Below are 13,083 nucleotides of genomic sequence, written 5' to 3' on the forward strand. Positions count from 1 at the left end.
AAAAAATTAGCTGGGCATGCACGTGCTTGTAGTCCCAACTACTCAGCTACTTAGGGATGCTGAGGCAGGAGGATCACCTGAGCACAGGAGGTCAAGGCTGCAGTGGGCAGAGACCATGCCACTGTACTCCAGCCTAGGTGACAGAGCGAGACCCTGTCTCAAAAAAAAAAAAAAAAAATTTAAGTTTTGGAACCTGCAAAGCTGAGGAATAAACCAACCATGGTGATCCCCTCCATGTCCTGCCTGAGCTCCAGCTGGCCTTCGTCCACAGCTATTCTCTCCTTAAATGCAGAATGTGTCCTATAGCTAGTCATTGACAACAATCCACATGGCAAGTAGTCTTTTCCATAAATATTTTAATCTACTCTGAGGAGGCCGGGCGCGGTGGCTCACGTCTGTAATACCAGCACTTTGGGAGGCCGAGGCGGGCAGATCACAAGTTCAGGAGATCGAGACCATCCTGGCTAACACGGTGAAACCTCGTCTCTACTAAAAATACAAAAAAGTAGCCGGGCGCGGTGGTGGGCACCTGTAGTCCCAGCTACTCAGGAGGCTGAAGCAGGAGAATGGCGTAAACCCGGGAGGCAGAGCTTGCAGTGAGCCAAGATCACGCCACTTGCACTCCAGCCTGGTGGACAGAGCAAGACTCCATCTCAAAACAAAAAAAAAAATCTACTCTGAGGAGTCTACAAACTTTTAAAAGAATTTGGTAAGGGCTCCTTCTAGGTTCTAAAAATTAAAAAAAACTAAAACAGAATTTCAAAAAATGTTTTCTATTGCTTATCAAATACTGAATACTTATTATTGGTTATCAAATTGTGCTCATCTATGAATGTCTCATTTCCTTGCTACCTAACAGTACATTTTCTTCTGAGGTCTTCAGGCATCAAGGGTTCCATTAACTCTCTGAAATTACAGGCCGGGCGCGGTGGCTCAAGCCTGTAATCCCAGCACTTTGGGAGGCTGAGACGGGCGGATCACGAGATCAAGACCATCCTGGCTAACACTGTGAAAACCCGTCTCTACTAAAAAATACAAAAAACTAGCTGGGCAACGTGGCGGGCGCCTGTAGTCCCAGCTACTCGGGAGGCTGAGGCAGGAGAATGGCGTGAACCCGGGAGGCGGAGCTCGCAGTGCGCTGAGATCTGGCCACTGCACTCCAGCCCCAGCGACAGAGTGAGACTCCATCTCAAAAAAAATAAAAAATAAAAAAGAACTGTGAGTACTATCTTTTTTGAGGGGAAGGTATGTAGCTGTCATCATACCCTCAAAGAGGTCCACGGTTGGCCGGGCGCGGTGGCTCAAGCCTGTAATCCCAGCACTTTGGGAGGCCAAGGCGGGCAGATCACAAGGTCAGGAGATCAAGATCATCCTGGCTAACATGGTGAAACCCTGCCTCTACTAAAAAATAAAAACAAAAAATTAGCTGGGAGTGGTGGTGGGCACCTATAGTCCCAGCTACTTGGGAGGCTGAGGCAGGAGAATGGCATGAACCCAGGAGGTGGAGCTTACAGTGAGCCAAGTTCACGCCACTGCACTCGAGCCTGGGCGACACAGCGAGACTCCGTCTCAAAAAAAAAAAAAAAAAAAAAAAAAAAAAAAAGAGGCTCACGGTCTAAAACAGGTTAAAGCACTGCTCTTCAAAGTGATGGTCTCCAAATCAGTAACATCAGCATCACCTGACAACTTACTAGAAATGCAAATTCTTGGTCCCATTCTAGATGTAGAGAATCAGAAATTCTGATTCTGGGGCAAGGTTCTGTAGTCTGTTTTAATGCCCTGCAAGTAATTCTGTTTGAGAACTATTTTAAATTAATGATTGTTTTCATTCATGGTTCTATTATTTTATTTTACACATACACTTTTTTTTTTTGAGACGGAGTATGGCTCTGTCGCCCAGGTTGGAGTGCAATGGTGCCATCTCGGCTCACTGCAACCTCCGCCTCCCAGGTTCAAGTGATTCTCCAGCCTCAGCCTCATGAGTAGCTGGGACTATAGGAACTCACCACCACACCCAGCTAATTTTTGTATTTTTAGTAGAGACGGGGTTTCACCACTTTGGCCAGGATTGTTTTGATCTCTTGACCTCGTGATTCGCCCACCTTGGCCTCCCAAAGCACTGGGATTACAGGTATGAGCTACTGTGCTCGGCCTTTTTTTTTTTTTTTTTAAGAGACAGGGTCTTACTCTGTTGCCCAGGCTAGGGTTCACTGGCACATTCATAGCTCAGTGCAGCCTCAAACTCCTGGGTTCAAGCAATCCTCTTACCTCAGCCTCCTGAGTAGCTGGTGCACACCACCACACTGAGCTTTTTTTTTTTTTTTTTTTGGTGCAAGATACTCTGGTTTGCCAACTATAAGAACGATTTCTTTTTTTTTCTTGAGATGGAGTCTCTCTCTGTCACCCAGGCTGGAGTGCAGTGGCACGATCCTGGCTCACTGCAACCTCCACCTCCACAGTTCAAACAATTCTCCTACCTCAGCCTCCCAAATAGCTGGGACTACAGGCCTGCACTACCATGCCTGGCTAATTTTTCATTTTGAGTAGAAATAGAGTTTCACCATGTTGGCCAAGCTGGTCTCGAGCTCCTGACCTCAAGTGATTCGCTCACCTCAGCCTCCCAAAGTGCTGGGATTACAGGCGTGAGCCACCACACCCTGCCTACAAGAACTATTTGTACACAAATTAGAACATGAAAAGTTTCTGTTTAGTTCCAAATTCTAAAATTATGAGGCATGAGATATATAATAAATCTGCAAAAATTCTTCTCTATGAAGTACACAAAAGAAGCAGTAATCTTTTTAATTAAGCTGAAATTTAGATAAAAAAAGAATCATTTCTTTTTTTTTTTTTTTTTTTGAGACGGAGTCTCGCTCTGTCACCCAGGCTGGAGTGCAGTGGCCAGATCTCAGCTCACTGCAAGCTCCACCTCCTGGGTTCACGCCATTCTCCTGTCCCAGCCCGAGTAGCTGGGACTACAGGCGCCCGCCACCTCGCCCGGCTAGTTTTTTGTATTTTTTAGTAGAGACGGGGTTTCACCGGGTTAGCCAGGATGGTCTCGATCTCCTGACCTTGTGATCCGCCCGTCTCGGCCTCCCAAAGTGCTGGGATTACAGGCTTGAGCCACCGTGCCCGGCCAAAAAAATGAATCATTGCTAAGCGAACAATTAAGAGGTATTTAATACATTCACAACGTGCCAGGCATAGTGGCACATGCCTTAATCCCAGTCACTCAGGAGGCTGAGGTGGGTGGATTGCTTGAGCCCAGGAGTTCCAAACCAGCCTGAGCAATAGTGGGACACCATCTCGAAAAAAAAAGCAAGGCCAGGTGCAGTGCCTCACGCCTGCAATCTTAGCACTTTGGAAGGCCGAGGCGAGCAGATCACAAGGTCAGCGGTCCGAGATCATCCTGGTCAATATGGTGAAACCCCGTTTCTACTAAAAATACAAAAATTAGCTGGGCGTGGTGATGCATGCCTGTAATCTCAGCTACTCGAGAGGCTAAGGCAGGAGAATCGCCTGAATCAGGGAGTTGGAGGTTGCAGTGAGCCAAAATTGCATCACTGCACTCCAGCCTGGCGACGGAGCGAGACTCTAGCTCAAAAAAATACATAAATAAATAAAAATTTTTAAAAAGCATAAATACACAAGGCTGGGCGCAGTGGCTCACGCCTGTAATCCCAGCACTTTGGGAGGCCGAGGCGGGTAGATCACGAGTTCAGGAGATCGGGACCGTCCTGGCTAACACAGTGAAACCCCATCTCTACTAAAAATACAAAAAATTAGCCGGGCATGGTGGCAGGCACCTGTAGTCCCTGCTACTCCGGAGGCTAAGGTAGGAGAATGGCATGAACCCGGAAGGCAGAGTTTGCAGTGAGCCAAGATGGCGCCACTGCACTCCAGCCTGAGCGACAGTGAGACTCCATCTCAAAAAAACAATAAAGGCCGGACACGGTGGCTCAAGCCTGTAATTCCAGCACTTTGGGAGGCCGAGACGGGCGAATCACAAGGTCAGGAGATCGAGACCATCCTGGCTAACACGGTGAAACCCCGTCTCTACTAAAAAATACAAAAAACTAGCCGGGCAACGTGGCGGGCGCCTGTAGTCCCAGCTACTCGGGAGGCTGAGGCAGGAGAATGGCGTAAACCCGGGAGGCGGAGCCTGCAGTGAGTTGAGATCCCGCCACTGCACTCCAGCCTGGGCGATAAAGCGAGACTCCGTCTCAAAAAATAATAATAATAATAATAATAATAATAAATACACACACAAACATTCACAATGTTGTACAACTACCAACTCTAGTTCCAAAAAATTTTCATCACCCCAAAAGCAAACCCAGTACCCACTAAGCAGTTGCTCCCCGTTCATCTCTTCTCTGTGCCTCAGGTAACCAACCACCACTCTGCATTAAGAACTTACCTATTCTGGATATTTCATGCAAATGAAATCATACAATATTTGACTTTTAGTATCTGGCTTCTTTCACTTAGCATAATCCTTTCCAGGTTCATCTACTTTGTAGTACGTATCAATTCTTCATTCTTTTTCATGGAATGTATATCCATACGCTACTGTTTAGCCATTCAAAATGTTTTGGAATAAGATAGAGGTGGTGGCTGCATAACGTTGTGAATGTGTGTCATTGAATTGTATACTTTCAAATGGTTAATTTTACGTTACATGAAACACAACCTCTAAAGAAACAAAAACAGGTCAGGTACAGTCAATCACACCCATTTCTCCACAGCCTTGCCAACACTTCTTATTTTCTGCTGGTGTTTTTTAAATTTTAGTTTGTTTATATAGTGGGTGTGAGTGGTAGCTCATTATGATTTTCATTTGCCTTTCTCTAATGACTAAACATGCTGAGTATCTTTTCCTGTGCTTGTTGGACATCTGCGTATCTTTGGAGAAATGTCCTGTCTTTTTTTTTTTCTTTGAGACAGTCTCACTCTGTTGCTCAAGCTGGAATGCAGTGGTACAATCTCAGCTCACCGCAACCTCCATCTCCCGGGTTTAAGAGATTCTCCTGCCTTAGCCTCCCGAGTACCTGGGACTACAGAAGTGCACCACCATGTCTGGCTAATTATTTTTGCATTATTAGCAGAGACGGGGTTTCACCATGTTGGCCAACCTGGTCTCAAACTCCTGACCTCATGATCCGCCCGCCTCCGCCTCCCAAAGTGCTGGGATTACAGACACGAGCCACCACGCCCGGCAGGAGAAATGTCTTCTCAAGTCCTGTGCCTGTTTTAAAATTGAAGTTGCCTTTTTATTGTAGCCATCTTCTCCAACCACAGGTAGTAGTCAACTCCCAAGTATCACTCACTCTTTTCCACACTATAACTGCGGGAACTTCCCTTCTTCCTTTATACTCTCATCTCTGCAAGAGGAGGCGCCTACTTCTTTTTTGTGGTGTTTTTTTGGCTTTTTTTTTTTGAGACAGTCTTGCTGTCTTACCCATGCTGGAGTACAGTGAGCAGCACAATCCCAGCTCACTGCAGCCTTGATCTCCTGGGCTCAAGCAATCCTCTTGCCTCGGCCTCCCTAGTAGCTAGGACTACAGGTATGCACCACTACACCTGGATGATTTATTTATTTTTGTAGAGATGGGGTTTCTCCACGTTATCAGGTTGGTCTCAAAACCCTAGGCTCAAGTGATCTGCCCGTCTCGGCCTCCCAATGTACTGAGATTACAGGCATGAGTCATGCCCGGTCAATACTGTTTTTAAATTTGTCTTAAATTAAAAGGTAGTCTTACCTGGATGCTCATGTCAAAAGGTGTCAACTCATCTTCACTCTGAGATTCAAACATAGCCTTGGAGGCATCAACCAAAAAAATCAAACTATCTCTTCCTGAATATTTATAGTCTCCTATGGAGAAAAAAGTAGAAGAAAATGTTTGTCCTTGTATTCGTATTTGTTTACCATATAAAACAAACAAAGGCCATAAAGTATAACCTAATCAATTATTATAAAGTGACAACCATAAAATCTCCACCTATGTCAGGAAATTGAGTCTTGCCAGACACCCTAGAAACTCCTCATAATTATATTCCTTCCCAAGTACAACACCCATCTCCCCCAAAAGTCAATATCCTGACCGTTTTTTTTTTTTTTTTTGGAGATACAGTCTCACTCCCATCACCCAGGCTGGAGTGCAGTGACACAATCACACAATCATAGCTCACTGCAACCTTGAACTCCTGGGCTCAAGCTATCCTCCTGCCTCAGCCTCCCGAGTAACTGGGACTACAGGTGTTATGCCACCATGACCAGCTAATTTTTTAAATGTACCGTAGAGATGGTATCGTGATACATTGCCCAGGCTGTTCTCAAACTTCTGAGCTCAGGCAATCCTTCCGCCTAGGCCTCTATTGTTTTTTCTTTTTTTTTTTTTTTTTGAGACGGAGTCTCGCTCTGTCGCCCGGGCTGGAGTGCTGTGGCCAGATCTCAGCTCACTGCAAGCTCTGCCTCCCGGGTTTACGCCATTCTCCTGCCTCAGCCTCCCGAGTAGCTGGGACTACAGGCACCCGCCAACTCACCCGGCTAGTTTTTTGTATTTTTTAGTAGAGACGGGGTTTCACCATGTTAGCCAGGATGGTCTCGATCTCCTGACCTCGTGATCCACCCGTCTCAGCCTCCCAAAGTGCTGGGATTACAGGCTTGAGCCACTGCGCCCGGCCACTTTTTTTTTTTTTTGAGACAGAGTCTCGCTCTGTTGCCAGGTTGGAGTACAGTGGCATGATCTCAGCTCACTACCACCTCCGCCTCCCAGGGTCAAGTGATTCTCCTGCCTCAGCCTCCCTAGTAGCTGGGATTATAGCCGCCCGCCACCACGCCCAGCTAATTTTATATTTTTAGGAGAGACAGGGTTTCACCATGTTGGCCAGGTTGGTCTTGAAATCCTGACCTCAGGTGACCTACCCACCTCAGCCTCCCGAAGTGCTGGGATTACAGGCGTGAGCCACTGCACCCAGGCCCGCCCTGGGCTAGAGCTAGATTATAGGCATGATCTACCACACACCCACCCGTTTCTTTATAATTTTATCACCCAAAGCTACATTCTTTTTTTTTTTTTTTTTTTGGAGACAGAGTCTCGCTCTGTGTCACCCAGGCTGGAGTGCAGTGGCCAGATCTCAGCTCACTGCAAGCTCCGCCTCCCGGGTTTACGCCATTCTCCTGCCTCAGCCTCCCGAGTAGCTGGGACTACAGGCGCCCGACACCTCGCCCGGCTAGTTTTTTGTATTTTTTAGTAGAGACGGGGTTTCACCGTGTTAGCCAGGATGGTCTCGATCTCCTGACCTCGTGATTCGCCCGTCTCGGCCTCCCAAAGTGCTGGGACTACAGGCTTGAGCCACTGCGGCCGGCCTCCAAAACTACATTTCTAAACACTAGCTTTGACAGTGTTTCTGAAGCCTCTTCATCTACAGATACCCTCTCCTTTTTCCCTTGTAATTTATTTGCTGAAGAGCCAAGATGCTTTGTACTATACACTTATCCACATTCTGGGTTTTGCTGATTGCCTTTTTAAAAAAATTAATTAGGTGGGGCACAGTGGCTCATGTTTGTAATCCCAACACTCTGGGAGAACAAGCCAGGCGGATCACTTGAGGTCAGGAGTTCAACACCAGCCTGGTCAACATGGTGAAACCCCGTCTCTACTGAAAATACAAACATTACGCCGGGTGTGGTGGTTCACACCTGTAATCCCAGCACTTTGGGAGGCCGAGGCAGGCAGATCACGAGGTCAGGAGATAGAGACCATCCTGGCTAACACGGTGAAACCCCATCTCTATTAAAAATACAAACATTAGGCCGGGCGCGGTGGCTCACGTCTGTAATCCCAGCACTTTGGGAGGCTGAGGTGGGCGGATCACGAGGTCAGGAGATCAAGACCATCCTGGCTAACACGGTGAAACCCTGCCTCTACTAAAAATACAAAAAATTAGCTGGGTGTTGTGGCAGGGGCCTGTAGTCCCAGTTACTCGGGAGGCTGAGGCAGGAGAATGGCATGAACCCGGGAGGCGGAACTTGCAGTGAGCCGAGATCACGCCACTGTACTCCAGCCTTGGCGACAAGTGAGACTCCATCTCAAAAAAAAAAAGAAAAAAATTAGCCAGGCATGGTGGTGCCCACCTGTAATCCCAGCTAATCAGGAGGGTGAGGCAGGAGAATTACTTGAACCCGGGAGGCAGAGGTTGCAGTGAGCAGAGATCACACCACTACTCTCCAGCCTGGGCCACAGAGCAAGACTACGTCTCAAAAATAAATAAATAATTATTTTGGCCAGGCACAGTGGCTCACACCTGTAATCCCAGCACTTTGGGAGGCCAAGGCCTGTGGATCATGAGGACAAAAGATTGAGACCATTTGGGACAACACAGTGAAACCTCATCTCTACTAAAAATACAAAAATTAGCTGCGTGTGGTGGCACATGCCTGTAATCCCACCTACTAGGGAGGCTGAGGTAGAAGAACTGCTTGAACCCGGGAGGCGGAGGCTGCAGTGAGCCAAGATTGCGCCACTGCACTCCAGTCTGGGTGACAGAGTGAGACCCTGTTTCACAAAAAATAAAAATAAATAAATGGCAGGGCACGGTGGCTCATGCCTATAATCCCACCACCTTAGGAGGCCGAGGCATGTGTATCACGAAGTTGAGATTGAGACCATCCTGGACAACATGGTGAAACCCCATCTCTACTAAAAATACAAAAATTAGCTGTGTGTGGTGGCGCATGCCTGTAATTCCAGCTACTAAGGAGGCTGAGGCAGGAGAATTGCTTGAACCCAGGAGGCAGAGGTTGCAGCGAGTTGAGACTACGCCACTGCACTCCAGCCTGACGACAGAGACTCCATCTCAAATAAATAAATAAATAAAAGTAATGAATTAATCATTTTACAAACAGAGTCTTGTTCTCTCACACAGGCTGGAACACAGTGGCGCAATCATAGCTTACTGCAGCCTTGAACTTCTGGGCTTGATCGATCCTCTGCGGCGGCCTCCCAAAGTATTGGGATTACAGGCATGAGCCACCTTGCCGGGCCTGCTGATTGATCTCTTTTGGTGCAGATTAACATAGTCCTCTGTCCTTCCTACTAAGGACCTAGAGAGGCTTAATCAGATTCAGGTTTTCTTTCTTCAGCATGACTCTATTGTAAGTAACGTGTTTTTTCCTAAAAAGGTATATAACGTCTGGTTATCTCCAAGTAGCTGGGATTACAGGCATGTGCCACCATGCCCAGCTAATTTTCTGCATTTAGTAGAGATGGAGTTTCACCATGTTGGTCAGGCTGGTCTCAAACTCCTGACTTCAGGTGATCCACCCGCCTTGGCCTCCCAAAGTGCTAGGATTACAGGCATAAACCACCATGCCTGGTTTATTTTATTTTATTATTATTTGTTTGAGACGGAATCTTGCTGCCACCCAGGCTGGAGTGCAGTGATGCGATCTCGGCTCACTGTAAGCTCCGCCTCCCGGGTTCATGCCATTCTCCTGCCTCAGCCTCCAGAGTAGCTGGGACTACAGGCACCTGCCACCACGCCTGGCTAACTTTTTGTATTTTTTTAGTAGAGACGGGGTTTCACCAGGTTAGTCAGGATGGTCTCGATCTCCTGACCTCGTGATCCACCCACCTCGGCCTCCCAAAGTGCTGGGATTACAGACCTGAGCCACCACGCCCGACCCCTATTTTATTTTTTTGAGATAGGGTTTCACTCTGTCGCCCAGGCTGGAATGCAGTGTTGCAATCTTGGTTCACTGTAGCCTCTGACTCCTGGGTTCAAGCAATTTTCGTGCCTCAGCCTCCTGAGCAGCTGAGGCTACAGGTGCATGTCACCACAGACTCAACTAATTTTTGCATCTCTTAGTAGAGACGCGGTTTTGCTATGTTGGCCAGGCTGGTCTTGAACCCCTGACCTCAGGTGATCTGCTCCCAAAGTGTTGGGATTACACACGTGAGCCAACACACCCGGCCAAATCATGGTATATTTAAAATGAGCTATACGCCAGGCATGGTGGCTCACACCTGTAATCCCAGCACTTTGGGAGGCCGAGGTGTGCAAATCACCTAAGGCCAGGAGTTCAAGACCAGCCTGGCCAACAATGGCGAAACACTATCTCTACTAAAAATACAAAAATTAGCCGGGTGTGGTGGTGCACACGCCTGTGTTCCCAGCTGCTCGGGAGGCTGAGATGGGAGAATAGCTTGAACCGGGGTGGCGGAGGTTGCAGTGAGCCAAGATTGAGCCAGTGCACTCCAGCTTGGGCAACAGAGCGAGACTCTGTCTCAGTAAATAAATAAATAAATAAAAGGAGTTATAGAGATTAAATATATGTACTTGCAAGGAAAGATATACCCATGCTACAACAGTAAGAAAAAAAGGTAGAACACAAAATTATGTACATTTGTTTAAAATTATATTTGGAAGACTGGTGTAAATTAAAATGGCAAAAATGTATATGCACCATTGTTACAACAATACAAGAAATCAGATACAGGCTGGCCAAAGAGGCTCATGACTATAAACCTAGAACTCTGGGAGGCCAAGGCTGGGGGGGGAATCGCTTGAGGCCAGCAGTTTGAGACCAGCCTGATCAACATAGCAAGACCCTGTCTCTACAAAAAATTAAATAATTATTGGGAGTTGGTGGCACTTTGGTACTAGCTACTGAGATAGCTGAAGCAGGAGGATCACTTGAGCCGGGGAGTTTGAGGTTACAGGGAGCTATGACGATCTCACCACTGCACTCCAGCCTGTCTCTATTAAAAAATCAAAAAACAGATACATATTTTATTAGGAAATAAAGATTGAAAGATACTTGAAGGAAAAATACAAAAATGTCAAAATGCCGGTAGCAGTTGTGTTAGGGTGGTAGATTATACAGATTACGGCAAATTTTTTAATTTTTTATATTTCCTACATGTTTCTCACTTTTTTTTTTTTTTTTGAGACAGAGTCTAGCTCTGTCGCCCAGGCTGGAGTGCAGTGGCGCCATCTCGGCTCACTACAAGCTCCGCCTCCCGGGTTTACGCCATTCTCCTGCTTCAGCCTCCCGAGTAGCTGGGACTACAGGTGCTCGCCACCATGCCCGGTTAATTATTTGTATTTTTTTTAGTAGAGACGAGGTTTCAGGATGGTCTCGATCTCCTGACCTCGTGATCCGCCCACCTCGGCCTCCCAAAGTGCTGGGATTAGTCTTGAGACATCGCGCCTGGCCGTTTCTCACTTTTAATAAAAGCATTCAAAATTTTGGCCGACGCGGTGGCTCACACCTGTAATCCCAGCATTTTGGGAGGCCGAGGAGGGTGGATCACAAGGTCAGGAATTCAAGATCAGCCTGGCCAAGACGGGTGAAACCCCATCTCTACTAAAAGTATAAAAATTACAGCGCGCCTGTAATCCCAGCTACTCGGGAGGCGGAGGCAGGAGAATCGCTTGAACCTGGGGACTGGAGGTTGCAGTGAGCCGAGATCGCGCCACTGCACTCCAGCCTGGATGACAGAGCAAGACTCCATCTCAAAAAAAAAAAAAAAAAAATTCAAAAATCGTCTACCCAAGAGTTAAATTAACCAGTATGAAGATTACATGTACCCCTATTTCTCTTCCTTTGTTCTGTGTGTTACTGTGCTGCCTGAACATACACTCCCAAACCTGGAGGCTACATTGAGGGAATCAATCGCTTTCCTGTAACTGTGTTGCTTGCATTTATTCTTTGGTTGGGGTAGTTATTGTAGGGTGGCGGCATTTTTACACTGAGGTCCTGGAATGGTAAAACTACTCTCCTGGATGAGAAGGGTCTCACCTGAACCACTTAAGACGGCAAAAAATACCCATGGTCATGGCCATTTATCAGGGCCCAAAAGATGTCAAACTACCAGTGTCCAGAAAAAACTTAGAGCAGACTAGAGTAGGATCTGAATATAAGAGCCTAGGGTAGCTCTGCAAAGTTCAAAGGAAAAAAAGAACTTCAGAATTATTTGGGAGGAGAAAGGCATGCCATCAAACAGAAAAGTCTACCCAGCAGAGATGGGCGGGGAAGGTCTTTCTTCCACACACCGAATGGCACTACATGCTGAAGTCACTTACCACTTGCTTCAAGGTTCTCTTCTTGTTCTTCTTCTGCTTCTTCATCGCCCTCGGTTTTGTAATATGACTCCCACCCTGACATGTTGGCTACTGCTCACTAGGCGAAAGACGTTAAAGTCAGTAACAGGCAAATTTAAACCGAAAAAATACCGACCTCTAGGTTCTCGTGAGATCTGTTCTAAAGGCTTGGTTAGTAGTGAGGTACGTGGACGGTAAATCCTGCCGCTTCGAAAGCTCGGCAATCGCACTGCATGTAAATACGTATGGGGGCCATCCCAATAACAGCCTCATCTCAGCTATCCCTCACGTTTCAGGGCCCGCGGCGGCCCGCGGAAGCCAGATGCCGGAGGTCCCGCCCCCGGCGCCATTTAGACGATGAAGGATTCCCGCTCCGGGATTCTGTGCTCACTAACGGACCCCCTCGTCCTCAATACCGCCCAAAAACCTCCCCAAATTCCTCAATCACGCCCAATGAGGTCTCAAACGCAGACGGGCCTCAAGTGCAGGCAGGCCGCAAGCGCAGGAGGGCCTCAAACGCAGGCGGGCCTCAAACGCGAGGTGCCGCCTCCTTCGGGAGGAAGGAGCGTGGTCTCGAGTCTGTCGCTACCCCTCGGATTCGCACACTTAAGGCTAACGGTAACCCTCTAGCAAGGCTATGGGGGCGCGCGAGACCGAGCGGGCGAAGCGGGACGAGGCCAGGCCTAGCTGGCGAACAACAGAAATGGGTAACGGCCCGCTTACCTTTGGCGCAGAGAAGCGACCAACTTGGACAGAAGACGAGATCCCACGCATGCGCGGGCCCTGTTCTTAGTCCCAATCAACGCCCCCTACGTCATCACGCATGTGCGCACCATTTCGCGTCAGGCTGGCACGCACACTCCCCAACCAGCTTCTACCTACGTCCCTGACGAAATCAGAGAGCCCCGCCCACTTCTGCAAAGCCACGCCCCCGCCGTACGTCAGGACAATAAGCACATGCGCAAAAGTGCA

The 13,083-nt window shown here is 47.8% G+C and overlaps 1 protein-coding gene across 1 annotated transcript in view; it reads right to left on the reverse strand.

Annotated features, from left to right (window-relative positions):
• Positions 1-13,038, reverse strand: part of XRCC6 (X-ray repair cross complementing 6) — a 45,367-nt gene extending 32,329 nt beyond the window's left edge. The window contains exons 1-3 of the mRNA XM_033233798.1: positions 12,835-13,038; positions 12,094-12,190; positions 5,763-5,875 (exon numbers count right to left, since the gene is read on the reverse strand). Coding sequence (XP_033089689.1) covers positions 5,763-5,875; positions 12,094-12,175 — 195 coding nt within the window. The 5' untranslated portion in view covers positions 12,176-12,190; positions 12,835-13,038. The remainder of the gene's footprint in view (positions 1-5,762; positions 5,876-12,093; positions 12,191-12,834) is intronic.
• Between the last annotated feature and the right edge of the window lie 45 nt (positions 13,039-13,083).

The sequence above is a fragment of the Trachypithecus francoisi genome, unplaced genomic scaffold (assembly GCF_009764315.1).
Source record: "Trachypithecus francoisi isolate TF-2019V2 unplaced genomic scaffold, Tfra_2.0 Lachesis_group14, whole genome shotgun sequence".
Classification (NCBI taxonomy): domain Eukaryota; kingdom Metazoa; phylum Chordata; class Mammalia; order Primates; family Cercopithecidae; genus Trachypithecus; species Trachypithecus francoisi.